Raw genomic sequence first — 22143 nt, 5'->3', positions numbered from 1 at the left:
CCTTAGAATCCCAACTACCTTCCTGGTTTCCTGCCCATTCATAGATCTCAACTCACTGAGAGGAGATCAGTGGCGTTGTTCAGAAGGGCCTAGTTGATAGGATGTCGAGAAAAGCTGCCAGCAGCCATTCTTGTCATGTTTTCCATTTAAAGTAATTTTCGATCACAACTCTGTTCTTCCTGTGAAGATGGCTATTGATAACCAATTATTAAGATGCTCAGAGTTACAGTTAGTTATACATACTATATATTTGTTGCCATAAAGTACGTGACTACTAAATCGTCATTTTAAGAGACGACCTTGTCACATGAGCTGGGTGCCAGCGTGGCGACAGCAAGGTGGTCGGTGTTTTAGTGAGGGCAGCACCAGCAAGACCCCAGCACATGTGGCACTAGCAGACACTGTACACACACACACACATTACACACACACACTAGCACACACTGTATACACACACATTATACGCACAGTGTATACAAACACACACACTGTACACATACAGTGTCCCTCACATTGTACACACACAATTTCGTACACACTGTGTGCATAAACACAAACATGGCCCACTCCCTCCCCCCACTCCCTGCCCAACCCCCCTCCCCCCTCTCCCTCCCTGCCCCCCTCTCTGCCCCCCTCTCTCTTCTCCCCCTCCCTCCCCCCTCCCTGCCCCCCTCTCTCTTCTCCCCCTCCCTCCCTCCCTCCCTCCCTCCCCCCCCCTCTCTCCTGCTGATAGCACTGAAAGGCCATAAGCCCCAAGTGACAGCTGTCATTCAACACACAGGGTCTCACCCAGCTTGTTAATAACACAACTTATGAGCTGTGGAGAGACGCTGATCTCCTGACGTATCACCATGGCAGCCGGGCCCCGGCATCGGAAATCCATACAATAATAATATGAAGGGGTGAGAGGGGAAAAGCATCGCAAACTTGGTTAAAACATTGTGAGAATGGTACACTCCACAGGAACATGAAGTAGGTTTCTTCCTGGAGTCGTGTCACTTCCTGTTTTCTTGATGCTGGTATAATACTGCCCCGTTCACAGGGCCCATACAGAGACAACACTGTTTACGAAACAATCACCTTCCTGACACCGTGCGTATTCTGAAGCCTTTACGCAGACTGTAATCTGCTAGTCAAAGCATCACAGGTGAATAACACAGGATCAAAAGCGCAGCCAGAACAACCCTCTCTAATCCAGACACACACTGTTCTCAGAGATGCCTGGAATACGAACAGGCCTGGTGGCAGGTACCAGCGCTACCTGACTAAGACACATCACTGTGTTGGTCACTCCATCAGTTACACTGAATTTGCAAAATGATATTTGCCTCAGTGGACCAAGATGTATGGCTCTGTGGGTTCCAGCGCCTGTTTGTGTGTGTGAGAGTGACGTGTGTGTGTGATGCGCAGTGTGTGTGATGCGCGGCGTGTGTGTGTATGAGTGATGTGCGGTGTGTGTGTGTGTGTATGAGTGATGTGCGGTGTGTGTATGTGTGTGTGAGTGATGTGCGGTGTGTATGTGTGTGTGTGTGTGTGAGTGCGAGTGATGTGCGGTGTGTGTGGGGGCACGGCAGGATTACTCCTGATCCTCGGATGATAAAGACGATGCCGTCTGATATTACATTTTCACACCCTGAGAATTATTGATGACTTTTTGTTGTGTCTCAGCTGCAGAACGTGAACCATACAGGAGGCTGCAGAACGTGAACCAAACAGGAGGCTGCAGAACGTGAACCAGACAGGAGGCTGCAGAACGTGAACCAGACAGGAGGCTGCAGAACGTGAACCAAACAGGAGGCTGCAGAACGTGAACCAGACAGGAGGCTGCAGAACGTGAACCAGACAGGAGGCTGCAGAACGTGAACCAGACAGGAGGCTGCAGAACGTGAACCAGACAGGAGGCTGCAGGCGGCATATAGGACGAGGGAACATCCAGACCTGCTATTTATTTCAGTTGTGGTATGTGTGTGTAACAAACACGTACACACACACGCACACACACACTATCATGGCAGGTGCACGTCCTCCATTATAATCGAGGCCACAGTGAACGCCACGCTTATCAGCCGACGGTGCTCCGCGAGTGCTCAGACGACGGGTGGCAACCCCTACCTGTCGGCAGAGGGAGGTCGTCCGTTGCGGGGAGGCTTGTTGACCCGGGCGTAGAGAGCCTCCAGGGTCTGGTCCCCCCCCTGGGAAAGCTGGGGGTCCTGGGGGTCCAGGGGGAGGTGGTAGTGGTGATTGTGGAGGCTCTCCAGCTGGCTACTGTCCATGGAGGAGTTGAGGGATGCTATGCCAGCGTACAGGGGCTCCTCCTCAGAGCTGAAGGTGTGCTCCACGTCCTGGATCTCTGCGTAGTCCCGCTCCCTGGCCTGCTTCTCCCGGAGCTCCAAGCTCTTGGCCTGGATCCTGGAGACGGAGAGAGGGAACAGGCTGGGAACTGGGGACCATGACAGGAACCAGACTTGGCTATACAGAGAGTTAAACACACACATATATATATACACACACACACACACAAACACACACACACAGATATATATATATATACTAGAGTCAGAGCAAGGGGAATGTTTGTGCTGCGGAGGAGTTAAAGGTCAGAGAAGCTCTACAGTAACTCAATATTTCATCCTGTTATTTGGGCTGGCTAACAGACATCAATGGGATCATTGAGTTGCAGAGGAAGAAGCCTCCTCCTTTGAAATAGGCCACTTGTGGTATCGACTAGGGAGGGAGGGGGATGGAGGAGGAGGGAGGGGGAGGGAGGAGGAGGGAGGGGCAGGGGAGGGGGGATGGAGGGGCAGGGGAGGGGGGAGGGGCAGGGGAGGGGGGGGGGGAGGGAGGAGGAGGGAGGGGGAGGGAGGGGGAGGGAGGGGGAGGGAGGAGGAGGGAGGGGCAGGGGAGGTGGGGGGGAGGGAGGAGGAGGGAGGGGCAGGGGAGGGGGGATGGAGGGGCAGGGGAGGGGGGAGGGAGGGGCAGGGGAGGGGGGGAGGGAGGGAGGGGCAGGGGAGGGAGGGGCAGGGAAGGGGGGGGGGAGGGAGGAGGAGGGAGGGGGAGGGAGGAGGAGGGAGGGGCAGGGGAGGGAGGGGGGTTAGGAAACTTTGTTGCTGAGCGCCGACAGACAGGTTCATGGACGCAAACACCCCCTCCCCCCCCCCGGAGCCGAACCGAGGCGCCAGCCGAAATTCTCCTTCTCTGCTCGAGCAGGTCTACCAGGGCACCGAGGGGTCTCGCTGACCGCCCGTAGCATCTGGGAAGGTTCTTCCAGAGTCTGGGGTGAGCCGGGCCGGGAGCAGAGGCCCAGCAGGGGGTTCTTGCAGCAGGGGGGCCGGCGTCCACAGCAGACAGGGGGGGTCCTGTCGATCTCTCCCCCGGGGGGTCCTGATAACGAGACCCCCCCCCCCCCCAGCCTCTCCCAGCCTTTCCGGACCACTTCCACACAACAGGCTCCTTTCAGGGTCTATCCTGCCGGACGGAATTCTTTGAATGCTTATTCTGTGTAGCGTGGATAACAAGACACAGACAGGCATCTGGATGTGTGTGTGTGTGTGTTGGGGGGGGGACAGAAGGATGACATCTCTCTGGGTGACCCTGGCAGCCACAGCCAACCAGACTGGTTACTGGTTCCAGATGTGCAAGCCCTCTGGTCGGACACACACACACACACACGCTCACAGCCACACACTCACAACCACACACACGCACGCTCACGGCCACACACTCACACACAACCAATCTGTGGGACTCCCTTGTTTCCTCGTTACCTCAGGCCGTATCTGACCTCTGACCTCCAGCCTGCTGTCCTTCAGAGATGATTGACAGCGTTGCCGTGGGTAACCAAACTGGGAATCCAAACTGCAGTACCTAGACAGCCCTCGCGAGTCCGTAGATTTTAATAATAGTAATCCATTTCAAACAATCACCATTTCTCAATGCCAAAATAACCCAATTCATAACACATCTGAAGACCGGCTTGTTTATTTTTTGTCCATGAGAAATCCTACTTACCCTGGCATTAGAGGCAAAATGAGTTTTTGATGCGATTGTGTTCGTATGATGTTCCACATTCGCTCATCTATAAACCTCTCAAGACAGTGTGTTGGCATATGCACCAACAGTAAATAGAAAGATGTCTTCCTTGTGAGGACTCGCACGCTGAGACAAAGTAAACACTACACTGATTCCCAGCACACTCTGCTTTTGGCCTTTGCCAAATCTGATGTCAGATGTTTGCCAGTAAAAGCCCACAGAGCTGTCAGGGGCGGGCAGGTTCAGGGAAAGCCGCCGGGACCAAAACCTCCGCAGGCATTTGATGGTCTAATCAAATTCATAAAGAAGCAATATTGGCATTTTAGATGAGCTAATGGCTGTGGCTAAACCAGCGACACTGGCTCACACACACATGGGAAATCACACACAGAAATACTCTCATAATGAAGCACATACACACATTCAAATCCAGCCCTCACACGCACACACGCACGCACACACCGTAATCCCTTCCAGGAGTAATGGTGCAGTATGTTGTACACGAGGGAAAGTCCAGCCCACAAGGAGAACATTATCACTGGAGCCCCGATCATGCTGCTCTCTCTCCTTCTCTTACCTCTCCTCTCTCCTCTCCCTAACCTCTCCTCTCTCCCTAACCTCTCCTCTCTGCTCTCTCCTCTCCCTAACATCTCTGATCTCTCCTCTCTCCCTAACCTCTCCTCTCTGCTCTCTCTTTACCCACTCTCTCTCCTTTCGTCCTCTCCATCTCACTCCTTCCTCCTGTCCACGGTGCTCCTGTGTGTTCTTCCAATGATGTGTTTTGTTGTAATGAAGGTAACAGACGGTAACATAAAGATAGTATTAGCACCGGAGAGAAATAGAAAAAGAAAAGGTATATGAAGGAGAATTTCAAGAACAGCGTTTGTAGCTGGAAGGCAGTGACAGATGAAAGGTATGTACTGGAGGGGACAGATGATCCTGTCTCTCACAGGCGACATCAAGCTGAGGTTTTACTGAGGAGGTCGTAGGAACACAGTTCTCTCCCACTTCCTCCTCGTAATGATGCAACAGCTCTGAACTTCCTGTCCTCAGATAGTCTGACCCACACCGTCCGGATCCAGGGGCTTATGGGTAAAGTAGTCATTAGAGACTAAGTGATGTCTTCAACCAAAGCCAGACAGAGGCTAAACAACAGCAGTCCAGACCCTGTTTCTCTTCTCTGTTTCCTCTGAGGAACATGATCCCGTTAAGCATTGTCATCAGGTAACAACGTCTGGATCCACATCTGTCTAGTTCAATCATTCAACCTTTACACAAACTTCTTTGGAAAGTAGTTTGACTAAAAACTATCCAAGGCTGTCTGCAATATATATAAATCAAAAACAATGTTATTTTCTTGCTTTTATAACTAGAGCGTTTGGTTATAAGACACAGTTCCAAAAAAGTGTCACAAATAAATAACTGAAAGAATAAATAAAACAATGCCAATTATTCCAGCCATAAACACACAGCAATTATCCCATCATATACAAACCACAGTGGAGCGATATGCTAATGAGAAGCACTCAGCATGAAGTTGAGAAACAAATCAAAGATGTTGGTGGAGTTAAAATGAAGTGGGTCTTCCAGCAAGGTGCCACACTGACATGCCCCAGGGCCCTTCCTCTTACACCCCCCCCCCCCCCACACACACACACTTTATCTCTATTTCACACACACACCCTCCTCGGCACTGAATAAGTCTCACTGTTTATCTGACAACACTCTCAATCTGGACTCTGTTGTTCCGTATGACTGTCAATGTTTAATCAACCCTTGGGAGAGAAGACTGGGAGAGAGGAGCACGTAATGAGAAGAAGCAGACTGCACTCTCTCATTCTCAGCCTTCTCTCAGATAGTTAACTTAAAAACAAGAAAGAAAAAAGAAAGTTAAAAAGGAGGCCTGTTCAATATGCATGTGTGCGCGGGCGGATGAAACAGAACTCTCCAGCTCCCTCCTTCAGACGGTGTACATATGTAAGACTTCTCTTTGCCTCTTTACGTGGAAGCCAGTTGTGTTTGCACCTGCACACGAGGACCCAAGTATTAGACCCGAATCAAAAGCGCAAACAAGATCAAAGGCACAGGGTGCACACTGACATTTGGAGCAAGATAAGTCTACGGTGACACCTGCCTTGAAAAAGTGTAGCTTCATCACAATCAGGACAGTAAACTATTAGCAATAACTATAATTAGCATGCTGTATGTATTCATATAATTACAAATATAATCTGTCTTGCAATCAGACGGTTTAGATTTTTGTCTGAACTTGTATGCTAATGACGGCAGACATACAGAGATATGTCACCAAGGGCCTGAAGGAGAATGAAACGCTTTGATAAAGAGGAGCTATATGGATAATTAGTTAGCGCCACAATCACTGTTCTGGAAGAAGACGAAAGACGGGCCAGATAATGAACAGCATTTCCTTAGCACAGCTGGGCCGAGCAGCACCTGGTGACTAATTGCAGACAATCTTACGAGTAATGCTGGGAGCGTTTTGTTTTTGGATTGTAAAGGAACAATCATGCAACTGCTAATAAGCTCGAAGTGGCTGGTTGGTCTAGTCTACTTGTGTTCCTTGTTTTCTGCTTCACCTCTCTCTCTCCTTCTCTCTCTTTCTCTCTCTTTCTCTCTCTCCTTCTCTCTCTTTCTCTCTCTTTCTCTATTGCTTTTTCTCTGTCTCACCTCTCACACTGTCTTTTAATCTCTCTCTCTCTCAATCTCTCTCTCTCAATGTTTGATGGATGCTGTGTAGGGCTCATGCCATAATTACTGAATAATAAATCACCGTACTTATATCCCCTCCACTCCCCCTCCAATCAAAGATGTTGTTGTTGTCCAGGTACTCCCTGTGTGATCCAATCAGGCGGAGGCAGGACGGTGTAAAGGCCAGAGCGGCGGCGGGCGACAGCGAGGGCAGCTGGAGGAGGTCGGGGGTCTCTGGACAGGGCTGGATGGAGCGCTGACGAGGGCCGGGAAATTGGCTCAACGGCGCAGCAGCTGAGTTGCTAGAGAGGTTTCCGGCGCTGATGAGGACAGAGGGACTGGAAATGTGCTGGCTCGGGGTGGGGTGGTCTGGGGTGATCTGGGGTGGACTGGGGTAGACTGGGGTGGACTGGGGTGGTCTGGGGTGATCTGGGGTGGACTGGGGTGATCTGGGGTGGACTGGGGTGGACTGGGGTGGACTGGGGTGATCTGGGGTGGTCTGGGGTGGTCTGGGGTAGACTGGGGTGGTCTGGGTTGGACTGGGTTGGACTGGGGTGGACTGGGGTGGACTGGGGTGATCTGGGGTGGTCTGGGGTGGTCTGGGTTGGACTGGGGTGGACTGGGGTGGACTGGGGTGGACTGGGGTGATCTGGGGTAGACTGGGGTGGACTGGGGTGGACTGGGGTGGACTGGGGTGATCTGGGCAGTGGTAGCGTCAGTAAGAAACTCTCAGCTCTACTCTGACTCCTGAACAGCCGAGGTGAGGGAAGCTGTTGAGTCTTGTGCTGTGCCGCAGCAAAGAAAATGAATCCTTCTCACCGTTACTCAGACCCGCTAAAAGCTCCTGTCAAAAATGAGGGGGGGTGACTTGAATGACAGTTGTCCCTAGAGTGGGGGTGCGAGGACCGGAGGGGTGGAGAGCTTTGGGACAGAGGACCAGCCCGAGGTCCCAAAAATCACTCCTGCGGCAAGCTGTGTTCGCCAAATCCCCCCCTTCTCCTTTCAATCCATAATTTCATAACTACGTGCTGAAGTGCCTGTCTCCATGGTACCCGTGTAATCAATCAGGGCCCGTTTGCCTTTGAGCGAGGCCAGCGACGACCAGATCCAAAGATCCACCCCTGGGAGGGGCGGGGGGGATGGGGCAGGGGGGATATGGGGCGGGGGGGGGGGGGGATGGGGTATAAACAACAACGCCAGAGAGAGCAGCTCCAGAGATAATGGATTTCCCGTCCGCGGCTCTCCCGAACCGGGCTGCCGTCTAGGGGGCAGCAGGGGGGTCTGTCGCTGGGCGCTGTGGCTGCTCATCCAGGTAGGAGGCTTGGTTTATCATTACCAGGGACCGCTTCCCTAGGGGGGGTCCCTTTCCATTAACGGGGGGTGGGGGAGTGATGGGATGGGATTTAGGAGGGGTTCCGCAGGGAAAGGAGGGGGAGATGTGGTGTTTCTCTGATGGGAGCTCTGTCTCTGGATTTACACGAGCAGAACGAAGACAAGCTCGACAGGGGGAAGAGGCTGCTGTGTCGGGGTCCAGGCCGAGAGAGAGGAGGGAGGGAGAGGTAGTGGGGGAGAGAGAGAGAGTGGGAGAGAGAGGGACTTTGGGGAGGGGGGGGCGGCAGTGAGGAAGGGTGAGAGAGGAGTGACAGGTGGACAGCATGTGATGTTACACTGTATCTCCACAGCCCAGTGTGTCTGGCTCTGCCGTTTGCGTCTTCTTTTTTTTGTGGGTATGGAAGACATTCTTCTGGAAATGTGCTGGGCCAGCCAGCCAGCGACACAGGCATCCACAGTGAAGAAGACCCCAGTGTGTGACAGTCAAGATGGCCGGGGCTCTTTGAAGACTCCAGATGTTCCATTGAAGGGGAGGCTATTGTGGAGAGAGGCTTGTGTGCTTCCGACAGCATCCTCTCCTCCCCTCCGCGTGGGGAAGAATAATATCAAAGCCCATTGATGCTTTTCAATTAGCCTTCATTACCAACAGCAGCTTGATAACAGAGTTCATTTGGCTTTTTAGCAGAACAATAAACCCAGCAGAGCATTCCAGTCATTCACCATGCCTCGGATATAGTCTCCTTTACTGGCGTGAATTAAACAGGGCTTGTGTGTGAAGAATGAGGCGCGCGGAACCAAAATAAACATGTCCGTCTATTCACAAGGAGGTTTGAAGTCCACACACCAAGGGACAGAGCACAGGCAGTGAATTCCTGAGCGATTAACAACCGCTCCTGCCAAACAAAAAGCAAAATGGCGGGCCACATTGATTCTACAATTATAATGAGCCAGCCATTCAATCAGTCAATTCCCCAGAGACCTACTAGGGCCATTAGCAGGTCAGGTCCATTCAATGGCACAAAGCAAAAGCAATCTATAAATGATCAATTTAATGTACCGGTATAAAAGTCGAGCCCTTTCACAAATTGACATCTGAACGCTTTCCCAGAACTTCCCTTAGCTTCGCTCGCCATTTCGTTAATTAGCTAGTTTGCTCGTTTTCCAGCTAGCGCCGTTCTGTTTACCCTGCTGAACTGCTGATGCTGTTAGCATGCGGCCCGTCAGGGCGGCCTCACTGAGGCTGTTAGCACGCGGCCTCACCGAGGCTGTGTCAGGGCGGCCTCACCGAGGCTGTGTCAGGGCGGCCTCACCTCTCCTGCTCCAGACTCGTCTGCAGCTCCCGGCCCTCCGACGCCAGCGGCTCCTCGCTTTTGGACTTCTTGGATCCCTTCCGCTCCATTTTGTCCCCCGGACGCTCATCCTTCCGGTTCTTCCCAAACCTGTGCAGCAAAGAGAGGAAGGGGATTAAATCGAGGCCCAGGCTTCATGCATACTAGGCCTATCCCAGGTCGGTTTCCATCCTTCTCTCACTATTACTTTCTCTCTCCCTCTCCCTCCTCTCTGTCGCTCTCCCTCCCTCTTTCTTTCCCTCTATCTCTCTCTGGACTCTTTTTCTAAGAAGCTTAGTGGAAATATTCTGAAGAAAATTAAACTGTCAAAGCCTGTCTCAATCTTTTGGGTGTTTTGTATAGGTGTGACAGCTGAGGAGACCGATGCGCAGTGCCTTCTCTTTTCAAGGAATAACTTGACTCTAATAGGAAAAACAATCCTTTCCTATACTATATCCCATGTCAAATGAAATCTCAATAACTTGGAGATTTCCCTACCTGCCAAAACAACCTACATGAACTAAACTCGGACGCATTCCGAAAGTAAATTCTGATAAAGTAATAGGATGATACAGCCTGTGATAATAAAAAAATATATAAAAAGTTGAGATGAGCTTCCTCCTCTGCTACCCTGTGAGGTTTGCTCAGGGTGACGAGCAAGCTGACAGCTTGTGATTTAGCCTTGAAGTAGAGACAGCACACCGCTGGAGCTCCGCAAGGAAGCCCGAAACAACAAAGAGTTTCTCCGGCGTCATGTGACTTTTCTCAGCAGCTCTGCAGACTTTAGAACGTCGGGGGCGACAGGACGGGAAGCACAGCACTGGAACTTCTCCGTCAGCTTGTACAGGAGGGTGAGAATAACCAGGGCTGATGGTGCTAAATTCCCCCGCTCCGGCCCCAGGATGTGTAAATGACTGAAGACTCCACTGCCGTCCACGACTCAGAGGTGTGACAAAATGATGAGAGATGGATGCAGGGACGTAAGGAGACGGCTTTGACAAACTGCACCGCACTGACACCGCACTGACACCGCATTCATGCAACAGACATTCACTCTCACACCTACACATATATATTCTTATGTATATCTGTGAGAGTACAGTGGGGGGACAGTTTCACATTAAGATGTCATTTCCTGTCCCTCGTTCACATAATGGTACCAGCTGTGAAGGAACTGAAATCAGCCGTTGGAAGGATACAGGAAGTGACCAGGAATTCAGGAAGTACACAGCATGGTCAGTTTGAAGGCCTTTTATAGACATTAGCAAACATACCCACACACACACATACATACCCACACACACACACAAAGGTGTGAAGTTGCCTCATGGACACATGGGCTTACTGTCTAACTGCTGTGATGCTGTCATCGTTTCCCCTTTAAATTTTTTTCCTTCAAAATGTTTTGGAGGTGGAGAGTGGAGGTATTCTGACAATAAATTGACACAAACATCTGATGGGATTGTTTGGACAAGGCAATAACAGCGTGTGCCTGTGACTACACAATAACAGCGTGTGCCTGTGACTACACAATAACAGCGTGTGCCTGTGACTACACAATAACAGCGTGTGCCTGTGACTACACAAGACTCCGCATGGGGAAACACAATCACTAAAGAAGGATTGGATTTCCATCGACTGTTTATCTTTCATATGATAACTCAATATTCACGCATCGCACACATGAACATCGATTATGAAAATCCACCATGGATTTGTAGAAAAACATCTAATTTCTTTAGCCGACTGTGGAGGGGAGTCGGGTATCAAACTGCACACCAGCCTGGCTTCTCTCTCGCTCTCTCACTCTGACCACGCTTTATTGGACAGTTTGAAAACTTTCAGTTGGAATCGAAAGAATGACATGAGGCGGGATTGACTTAGGGCCACTTTGGTGAATGTATTCATGAAATGGGAAACCTCTTTTCCCCACCATGTTTATTATTCCCCTTAACATTTAAAGGAGCCCGTTTCCCTGCCCGCTGCCTGCTACTGCAGTCCAACTGCAATCTCCAGAATGGAGCTCTGCCTCGTTCAGATCCTTTGCTATGGTTACGTAAGAGCCAATAAGACAAGAGGAGGCAGGAGACTCTGTCAGAAAGATAGCATACATTACCTGATTAATTAATCAACAAATGGTCCGAATGTGGCATGAAGCCACTGCTATGGGAATACTAATAACAAGAGCTGCGCTATCTATCAAAGAGCCAGGTGACAACTCACTCTCCTCACTTCAAGGACTTTCATTAACTCTCCCTCCGAGAAACACCTTCCCTTCTTCCTCTTCCTCCCTTCCATCTTCCCTTCCACGCGTAAAGGAGAGAGGAGGGAGGACTGAGAAACATTCAACCTCCTCTTCCTCCCCTTCCTCACGTGGAACATACCTCTTCCATACTCTCCATATGAGAGAGGAGGGAGTAACACCAGGCAAAATCCTCTCATCTTCTTGGATCAACATCAGTAAGGCGGGGTGATTTGTCACGGTGAACCACATTAGGGATTAAGCTCTCTCCCAGAGCCGGGGGGCGGCTGGTGCCCATATGAGAGGCTGGCCCGCCAGGCCCGGGGCCCCAGAAGAGGGCCCTACCAGGGCCCCACATCAGAGCAGAGGAGGGGAACTGTGGGTATTACCAGGGCTATCAGCCGGCCAGCACGGCGCTAGCTGGTTAGCACGGCGCTAGCTGGTTAGCAGGGCGCTAGCTGGTTAGCAGGGCGCTAGCTGGTTAGCAGGGCGCTAGCTGGTTAGCAGGGCGCTAGCTGGTTAGCAGGGCGCTAGCTGGTTAGCAGGGCGCTAGCTGGTTAGCAGGGCGCTAGCTGGTTAGCAGGGCGCCCATCTCAGAGCCTAAACCAGCAGGGACAGGACCGTGACACGGGATTAGAGAAGGAACTGTAAACAACCACACACACACACAACCACCTAAATATATCTTCAAAGTCAACATCTGCAGTAGGGAAGTTACAACCCCACATGCCGTGAGTAAACGCGGTGCGGTATGTGTTGTGTTGCTATGGCGAGTCGTCATAACTTGAGACTGATATGACACTTCTTAATGAGGAATCGTATGAAAACTGTATCAGTCCAAAATCAACCATCCTCAGACTGTTTGTGTAGTTACTTGACTCAGGCACAAAACATGCAGTTAGCAGTGTGTGTTGCATGACAGCATGTGCATGTTCTCCTGTTGACTATGCTGAGTCATGGTGAAAAGGTGACTCCATAATTGTGCCAAAAAATGTCTAGACAGTGCCTCATCAGCCACAAGCAATGATATGTAGTCTGACTCATCTCTCCTCCTCCTTCTCCTCATCCTCTCCCTCCATCTCCTCCTTCCCCTGCCTCTCCTCCCCCTGCCTCACCTCCCCCTGCCTCTCCTCCCCCTGCCTCTCCTCCTGCCTCTCCTCCTCCTGCCTCTCCTCCTCCCCCTGCCTCTCCTCCTCCCCCTGCCTCTCCTCCTCCCCCTGCCTCTCCTCCTCCCCCTGCCTCTCCTCCTCCCCCTGCCTTTCCTCCCCCTGCCTCTCCTCCCCCTGCCTCTCCTCCTCCCCCTGCCTCTCTTCCTCCCCCTGCCTCTCCTCCCCCTGCCTTTCCTCCCCCTGCCTCTCCTCCCCCTGCCTCTCCTCCTCCTGCCTCTCCCCCTGCCTCTCCTCCTCCCCCTGCCTCTCCTCCTCCCCCTGCCTCTCCTCCTCCCCCTGCCTCTCCTCCTCCCCCTGCCTCTCCTCCTCCCCCTGCCTCTCCTCCTGCCTCTCCTCCTCCCCCTGCCTCTCCTCCCCCTGCCTTTCCTCCCCCTGCCTCTCCTCCCCCTGCCTCTCCTCCTCCCCCTGCCTCTCTTCCTCCCCCTGCCTCTCCTCCCCCTGCCTTTCCTCCCCCTGCCTCTCCTCCCCCTGCCTCTCCTCCCCCTGCCTCTCCTCCTCCTGCCTCTGCCTCTCCCCCTGCCTCTCCTCCTCCCCCTGCCTCTCCTCCTGCCTCTCCTCCTCCCCCTGCCTCTCCTCTTCCCCCTGCCTCTCCTCCCCCTGCCTCTCCTCCCCCTCCTCCAGTGAGCAGTGCAGTGTAATGGGTCGTGTCCAGTCAGCTGTCTCACCACCACCAGGACAGCAGTGACTGATGAACACACCAACACCTGCACCTGATGAACACACACACGCGCACACACACCTACACACACATGCACACACACACACACAAGGAGCTTAGAGGAAGAACGTATGAAAGTGCTACTTGCGTACAAACAAGTACAAAAGGATGCAGTGTAAACCTTCACGTGTGATTGATGTGTGAGCTGACCTTCAGGTAAGATCCCCAGTCAAGCCCTCTGGGAGCTGCACATTCAGTATCTCTAGAGGGTCAGATGGCTGAGCGGTTAGGGAGTTGGGCTAGTAATCTGAAGGTTACCGGTTCGATTCCCGGCTGTGCCAACTGACGTTGTGTCCTTGGGCAAGGCACTTCACCCTACTTGCCTCGGGAGAATGTCCCTGTACTTACTGTAAGTCGCTCTGGATAAGAGCGTCTGCTAAATGACTAAATGTAAATCTCTGATCTGCCGTCCAAACAGGCATGTGTCCTTCCATCACTCTTACCTGACACAGGACGACCTAATGAGATGCATCAGATCTCCTGCCGTAAAAACGCAATGAACTGCCGTCAGTGCACTGGGAATGTGACATAATGAAGGCTTTATGAAATATCTATTCTACCGACTTGCGTGATTTACACATCTACACTACATATACCGTCTAGCACACGGGACAAATCAGATGGATACGAGTGCAATCAATCACAGTTCGATCTCAAAGGGTTAAATCACAACCCTTCATCATCTTGTAAACAACACAGTAAATTACCGACCTTTACACATGTCAACCATCACACGCCCAGGCCTCATTCCAACCAGTTCAGACTGTGTAGGAGACAGAGCCAATCCGAAACCAGTTCAGACTGTGTAGGAGACAGAGCCAATCAGAAACCAGTTCAGACTGTGTAGGAGACAGAGCCAATCCGAAACCAGTTCAGACTGTGTAGGAGACAGAGCCAATCAGAAACCAGTTCAGACTATGTAGGAGACAGAGCCAATCCGAAACCAGTTCAGACTGTGTAGGAGCCAATCAGAGAAGAGCACTGAGTCTTTCTGGCAGAACCGGACAAGCAGGAATAACAGCATCTCCAAAAAACAGAAAAGCACTCAATTATGCAAAGCCTCAATTAAAATAATTATGGTTTACAATACCTTTAAACTGTGGAGAGATGTGAAGGAAGATAATGATGTTTTTACATTTCCTCTCTGAGTTCTGTACAGGCCTGCTCACTGAAGATATGGCCTTCATAGAAAAGAGTCTTGATCAAATGGAAGATAGTTGACTTTGGTCCCAAAGCAACTGTGTTATATGTGATGGGTGACCAGCAGTTAACTTAAATCATCGCATCTAAAAGCAGAATTATATGAACAAAAGTACAGGTTGAGCATTATTTTCTTAATCCTGCAAACAAAATGGACAGGAGAGTAAAGTGTGTGTATGAATGTGAGTTAGCTTTGAGGGGATCATTTCAAGGGCACAGAGATCCTTCTGGTTTATGCTCCGCCAACCTGAAAGTTAATCCACATCTCGGCGGGTGAGGCCCCCTATAGGCGTCTGACTCAGTGCCTGAGCAGGCCTGTTTCTGTTACAGCCAGGGAGAAAATAAATTACACAGCCTCTTAAAAGCCTCTTGTCATTAAAGTCTCTACCAAAGACTCTGACTCTCTCTCCCCCCTCTCCCTTCTCCTTCTCTCGTGCCAATTTATGTATAAAGCAAAACTGAAAAGCTTGAATTGGTCTCCCAGCAGGTAAAGAAACTTCTAACAGGAAAATCAGAAGATAAGGTCGAGTGCCAAACATGTTTCTTCCCAGATTGACGAGGAGCTACCTGGGCCCAGGCCACACAGGACCTGAAGAACAGTTTGTTAGAGAAAGGGTTATCTCTGCCTTGTGTGAGAGAGGCAGTTTGGGAAAGACAGAGAAGGAGAGAGGGGTGGAGGAAGAGACAGAAAAATTAGGTTCGGTGGGAGGGAACGAGGAAGAGAGAGTGAGAGAGTGAGTGAGAGAGAGAGAGAGAGAAAGAGAGAGAGACAGAGAGAGAGAGAGAGAGAGAGAGAGAGACAGAGAGAGAGAGAGAGAGAGAGAGAGAGAGAGAGAGAGAGAGAGAGAGAGAGAGAGAGAGAGAGAGAGAGAGAGAGAGAGAGGTGACCCGTCCATCATTAACATGTTAATCCTGGTTCTGAGTGGGCAGACTGGTTGTGATGATGTTCGTTCCTCTAGGGTCCTGCTGCACCTGCCTGGTGTGGACAGCAGGAGGACTACTACAGCTGATGTTCCCTCGTCACCACAGCTACTCTCCCTCCCTCCATCCCTACCCACCTCCCTCTCTCACCCCCTCCATCCTTATCCATCTCCCTCCCTCCTTCCCCCCCTCACCACCTCTCTCCCTCCCTCTCGACGATTATCCTCCTCTCTCCCCGTGGATCTCATTATCCACCAGACCTAACGTCAGTCAGCGCTTTCCCTGCTAAATCAGCCTGAACACACACGGATGCGCACACACACACACACAAACACACACACACTGGTGGTTTCTTACACATGGAGCTACGACGACACAACAAACCATATTTCTGAATAGGACAATGAACCTCGAGTTCATGTCAAGTGACGACAGGGAGTCCATGAGCTGACTGAACGGGAAGAGGTAATTGAGTCAGGTGGCTGAACGGTTAGGGAATCAGGCTAGTAATCTGAAGGTTGCCTGTTCGATTCCCGGCCGTGCAAAATGACGTTGTGTCCTTGGGCAAGGCACTTCACCCTACTTGCCTCGGGGAGAATTTCCCTGTACTTACTGTAAGTCGCTCTGGATAAGAGCGTCTGCTAAATGACTAAATGTAAATGTAAATCAACTCTTTCAGAGCTGGTGTGAATATATTGACCAAGGCAGCCGTACAGAGCCTTCCAGAACCAGGTAGACTCACAACAAGAGAGAGACAGATAGAGAGAGAGACAGGTAAAGAGACAGACGTGAAAGTGGATAAAGAGAGAGACTTCAGGGTAAAGCCTGCTTGCTTACAAACCCCGCAGGGAGGGAATTAAAAACCAATAAAGTAGAGCAGCCAGTGTAGGTCAGAGCTTGTGGTGAGCCAGGCAGGGCCTGCAGGCTGGTCCTGCCTGCTTAGAGTGGTTCTGAACAGAGCCACTGTGGACTAGGAGAGGCTGTTGCCATCTCCACCAACACATACTCTACTGTATTCACAACACATACTCTACTGTATTCACAACATATACTCTACTGTATTCACAACACATACTCTACTGTATTCACAACATATACTCTACTGTATTCACAACACATACTCTACTGTATTCACAACACATACTCTACTGTATTCACAACACATACTCTACTGTATTCACAACACATACTCTACTGTATTCACAACACATACTCTACTGTATTCACAACACATACTCTACTGTATTCACAACACATACTCTACTGTATTCACAACACATACTCTACTGTATTCACAACACATACTCTACTGTATTCACAACACATACTCTACTGTATTCACAACACATACTCTACTGTATTCACAACACATACTCTACTGTATTCACAACACATACTCTACTGTATTCACAACACATACTCTACTGTATTCACAACACATACTCTACTGTATTCACAACATATACTCTACTGTACTATCCTCTCCTTTCACTGTGTGAAAATATATTTATTGAAAAAGGTTTTAAAAAATGTTTGAAAAAAACAATTACGTTTTTGTTGTCGTGTTGTCTGAAAAAATATTTAGAAAAACAAGTCAAAAAAAGGTTGAAAACATTTTCGAAACAGTTAAAGTAAAAAGGTTTTCAAAATTTTGCACAAAAAATCTTTTAAAAAAGTTTTCTAAATAACGTTTCTAAAGGTAAAAAAAAAAATCTAAAAAATATTTTTCAAAAACGTTTTGGGAAAAAAAATCATTTCTATAGATTACAAAAACATTCTTTACTTTAACTAAAAATGTCTGGTCAGTCCTTCAACATTTACTAGCGTCTTTTTAAACATGAGTATTTGTACTTCTATGGATGTGTGTACTTTTGCCATCTCTATCCACCACTGGTCCAGTCCTGCTCCATCCCCCAGGGAGTCTGGCACAGCAGGTGTGTGTGTGTGTGTGTGCCTACCACCAGGGTTTGTGAATCTCTTATTTTAAGTGTGTGTGTGTATTGGAACCACAAGAATAACTCAACATTCCATATCTCACCCAGGGACGAGGAGCAGCGACATGATTGCCTTTAATGTTTCCTATAAATCACAAAGCGTGGGCATGTGTGTGTGGGGGTGGGAGGGGGGTATGTGTGGCTGTGCGTGTGTGTGGGCATGTGTGTGTGTGTCGGAGGGGGGGGTGTGTGTGTGGGCATGTGTGTGTGCGTATGGGCATGTGTGTGTGTGTGTGTGGGGGGGGTGTGGGCGTGTGTGCGCGCAGAGCGGAGCAACGTGTACAATCAGTTTCTCTGATAGTCGTGATTAAAGCCGCTCATTAAATCCCGTAAACAGTCCAGCAGCCTCCATGCAGACTGGCTGGTCCAGGACACAATGTATGTCCAGGTGGTCCAATATGAAATCTTCACGTGAAGGACAATCGCAATCCTTCGCTTGTTTCAGCCCCCCCCCCCCCCCCCCCCCCCACACACACACACACACACACACACACACACAGGAGGGAGTGCAGACGACCAGCGCTAGCTCTGGGGGTGCTAGGTAGCGGATGCATGTGACCTAGATTCAGTCTCCTCAACCACATCCTTAATGGACCTTTTTGATCTTCCTGAAAGAGATGGAGCTCAGCTTCCCTCACAAACACCTCCGCAGGAATTTCAGCAGAGTAGAGAGGGAGGGAGGAGAGAGAGTAAGAGAGAGAGAGTAAGAGGGAGAGAGAGAGAGTCTGCGGGAAAGAGAACAGTAAGCTTTGCTCACCTCAGAATCCATCTTTAATGATTACAAGTGCAACCCCACTGCCTGAGACTGGCACACAGCAGGCAAGCACTGCTAGGACACACACACACACACACACACACACACACACACACAGCAAAACAACACATGCATATGGAATCTACCTGGTGTGAGAAACTGCCAGACAGACATATCATATGACATTCAAACTTTTCTAAAACTGTAACTATTTTACAAAGGCTTCCTCCACAATGCAGGATCACTGCTGATGAGGCGTGTCACAGACAGAGTGCAGGGAAGAGCTAATATGAGTCATGATTATTGTCAAGTATGGGAGAGTACATAGAGGACACACACATGCACACACACCACATGCCTTGCACTATGCTTTGTGTGTGTGTGTGTGTGTGTGTGTGTACAGAGGGAGCTGGCAGGGAGTGGAGGGTGACAGGCAGTCTGCTGACAGGGTAGAGGAGAGATCTACCAGGATCATCTGGGAAGAGAGATCAGCCTTGAGGAGGGGATCTACTGCTGAGGGGATGAGTCTGGGGAGAAGAGACACTGTTGTGTTTCCCCTGCTCTGCTCCCTCCCTCCCTCCCCCCCTTCTCCCTCCCCCCCACTGCTCTGCTCCCTCCCTCCCCCCCTCTCTCTCCCTCCCCCCCTGCTCTGCTTCCTCCCTCCCCCCCTCTCTCTCCCCCTCTCTCTCTTCCCCATCTGACTCTCTCCATTTCTGTCATATGCCAGATAGAGCCCAATTAAGCCTCCTTCATGACAAACAGGGAGTAAATCCCATAAAAGGAGCTCTGAGTCTCCGACACCCTGAAAGGAAAACAGATCATAGGCTGATGAGGGAGGGAATGAGGGGGGAAGAGAGGAGGGGAGAAGAGGAGAGAAGAGAGGAGGGGAGAAGAGGAGAGAGGAGGGGAGAAGAATCTCACCCTTACACGCTAAACACATGTCCATGTCTTGACTGTACTGTGCGCGTGCAAGACCTTGGCTTTAATTGGCCGGTTTTGAAGGAAATCAGAGCTATAATTCAACACTGATTGATATTATTACCGCCATTTCAAAAGCAATTTTTACCTTCCCCTCATGGCGACAGGGAAGGTGTGCAGGATGAGTGTGTGAAGGCTGACTGGAAGATGAGGAAAGGTCACTTCCAGTTGGGACTCCATTTCATTCCATGTTAAGCCTGGAGGACTGAGAGGACTAGCAATGAGCCCCTTCATGCGACTGTACACACACATTTACATATCACATACAGCACGGAATAACAGCTCCCCCCCGCTATGGATTCACCCAGCGTGTTCTGCAGCCGAATCCCAAACCCACCTACATGCATACCCAGGGTTTCCCGCAGCACTTTGCAGTTAAGACGGCCGCCTAAGCAACACACGCCTGCCGCCTTAACTACCTAACTACTATCATTATTTTTTTTATAGCGATATCCGCCGTTGTCCTGTTTTCTCTTCCATTCAAAACAGTGACCAAAGCCAGTCTCCCTTCTTTGCAGAACTCGTCAGTCTATCGCACAAACTAGTCCCCCCCCCTCCCCCGTCTGACGGCAAACCCCACACTACCACCTTAACTAACACATTTTCTGCGGGAAACCCTGATATCACATGACCCCTTCCCTTCCAGTACAATACACCGTAGGGTTTCCACTAACTTCAGCGTTTCTAGAAGGCTCATCGCCGAGTGCATTAGTGTTCCATTTGCGCTGTTTAACAAACAAAATGAGATCACTAGTGTTTTTAGATCTCCATAATACAGCTTTGTTGTGTTCTCATTATTTCAATATCCAACTCCTCTGGGAATTCCCGTGCTTTAATAGCCTTTCGCTCCGATTGATCAAAGGCATCGATGCAGAACTGAAAAACAACAGCAAAGTGGAATCAAAGTGTGAGGAAGTGGGAGAGAACGCTCGTCAGGAAAGAAGGTCAGGGTTTACGGATGGGATTTGTTATTACAACGTTAACAAACACTAGATGGTTCCTGTCTAGGTACCAGCAGAGAGAGAAAGGGAGAGAGAGAGATACAGAGTGAGAGAGTAATATTGACAGTGAGAGAGAGGGAGAGACTGGGTGATGGTGAGATAGAGGGAGAGAGTGAAAGTGTGAGAGATAGAGTGAGAAAGTAATATTGAGGGTGAGAGAGGGAGAGAGTGAGTGATGGTGAGATAGAAAGGGAGAGTGAAAGTGAGAGAGATACAGAATGAGAAAGTAATATTGAGGGTGAGAGAGGGAGAGAGTGATGTTGACTCTCACACTCTCTCTAACACACACGCACAGAAACAAGAGTAGTCTGTCAACGCCACCTCCATCCACTCCAAATCAAATCAGATACTCACAGACCTCAGTTTATCTCCACAAAGCATCTCTCCCCAAACAGAAGCTCCCCTCTCGCGTGACACGCAAACCCAAATCTGCACTTACTCTCAACTTCCCCCAAATACTTTTTGTTTGGGCAGACTGTATTGTTTTGGCTGGATTAGGACAGATGCTGTAAGCTTCTCAAATTCGTAAATCATGTCTCTTGACTGGCCCCCTGCAGACCTGCTGCAGACCTGCTGCAGACCTGCTGCAGACCTGCAGCAGACCTGCAGCAGACCTGCAGCAGCAGCAGGTCCTGCAGCAGGTCCTGCAGCAGGACCTGCAGGCGCGCCAACCTGAACCCCAAGGAAATCCCCGAACACACTCGAGAGAGATAAACGGTAGAAACCTCGTGAGGAGTCGTTCATGCGGCGGGCGACGCAGCTGAACAGGCCGTTACCAACCGTCTCTGCTGTTCATTGTTCACCAGAACATCATAAACGTCATATGCTGCTGCTGTTGTCGTCGGCGACGTCGCTACTCACCCGTGACCGCAGGCGACACAACAAAGCCATACGGCACGCGGCTAACCTCCCCCCATGGTAACGGGGCGTTCTACAACCATAACCTGGATGTGTCACGTTGATGTTGTGGTTGACTCATTACCTCCCTCAGTAGTCTTCCTGTAGTTCCTCCTAATGGAAAGAGGCTGTCTGGCCTCCAGAGCCTGGCTGGCTGTGCACCTTCACACAGCTCTTACAGGACATTATGGGATGCGAAGCAGCCCACGCACAAGCAGCACAATTACTACGGAGACGGACTCCTGCAGCTGTCACCGCCTGCTTATGGGAGCAGCTAATTGCTGTTTCTGGGTAAAGTGTAACAGAACGCTGCGTGTGTTGTGTGAGAGAGTGTGTGTGTGTGTGTGTGAGAGAGTGTGTGTGTGTGTGTGTGTGTGCGAGAGGAATGTGTGTGTGTGTGCACAGTCTGTGTCAGTGTTGTTGTGTGTGTGTGAGATGTGTGTGTGTGTGTGTATTTGCACAGTATGTGTCTGTGTTGTGTGTGAGAGAGATGTGGTGGAGAGAGATGTGTGTGTGTGTGTATTTGCACAGTATATGTGTGTGTTGAGTGTGTGAGAGAGATGTGTGTGTGTGTGTATGTGCACAGTATGTGCGTGTGTTGTGTGTGAGAGAGATGTGTGTGTGTGTGTGTATTGCACAGTATGTGTCTGTGTTGTGTGTGTGAGAGAGTGTGTGTGTGTATTTGCACAGTATGTGTCTGTGTTGTGTGTGTGCGTGTCCAAAGCCGAGCTTGTGTCCGCTTTGCACAAGGCAAAGGCTAATGTGTGTTGCGTTAGCATGCTAATGCATGTGTTGCGTTAGCATGCTAATGCGTGTGTTCCGTTAGCATGCTAATGTGTGTGTTGCGGTAGCATGCTAATGCATGTGTTGC

At 50.2% G+C, this 22143-nt stretch overlaps 1 protein-coding gene across 1 annotated transcript; it reads right to left on the bottom strand.

Moving 5' to 3' along the window:
- Positions 1–2108: 2108 nt before the first annotated feature.
- Positions 2109–21171, bottom strand: LOC134016277 (partitioning defective 3 homolog). Its single transcript, XM_062455662.1, has 4 exons — positions 21152–21171; positions 20946–21047; positions 9381–9509; positions 2109–2409 (listed from the first exon to the last, which is right to left on the bottom strand). Exons 1-4 carry the CDS (start codon positions 21169–21171, stop codon positions 2109–2111), a joined length of 552 nt encoding a protein of 183 aa, XP_062311646.1.
- Between the last annotated feature and the right edge of the window lie 972 nt (positions 21172–22143).

Source organism: Osmerus eperlanus, unplaced genomic scaffold (genome assembly GCF_963692335.1).
Source record: "Osmerus eperlanus unplaced genomic scaffold, fOsmEpe2.1 SCAFFOLD_215, whole genome shotgun sequence".
NCBI classification, from domain to species: domain Eukaryota; kingdom Metazoa; phylum Chordata; class Actinopteri; order Osmeriformes; family Osmeridae; genus Osmerus; species Osmerus eperlanus.
The sequence above is the reverse complement of the archived record's forward strand: the minus strand, read 5'-3'. Positions and strand labels throughout refer to the sequence as shown.

What these genes read in the sequence shown, in the direction of transcription:
- LOC134016277 (XM_062455662.1), bottom strand. Translation starts at nt 21,171, where the DNA reads ATGAACAGCAGAGACGGTTG. An exon ending in ATGAACAGCAGAGACGGTTG is followed by an intron (nt 21,048 to 21,151) that starts GTAACGGCCTGT and finishes CTTGGGGTTCAG; the next exon opens with GTTGGCGCGCCTGCAGGTCC. An exon ending in ACGAGTCTGGAGCAGGAGAG is followed by an intron (nt 2,410 to 9,380) that starts GTGAGGCCGCCC and finishes CTCCGTCTCCAG; the next exon opens with GATCCAGGCCAAGAGCTTGG.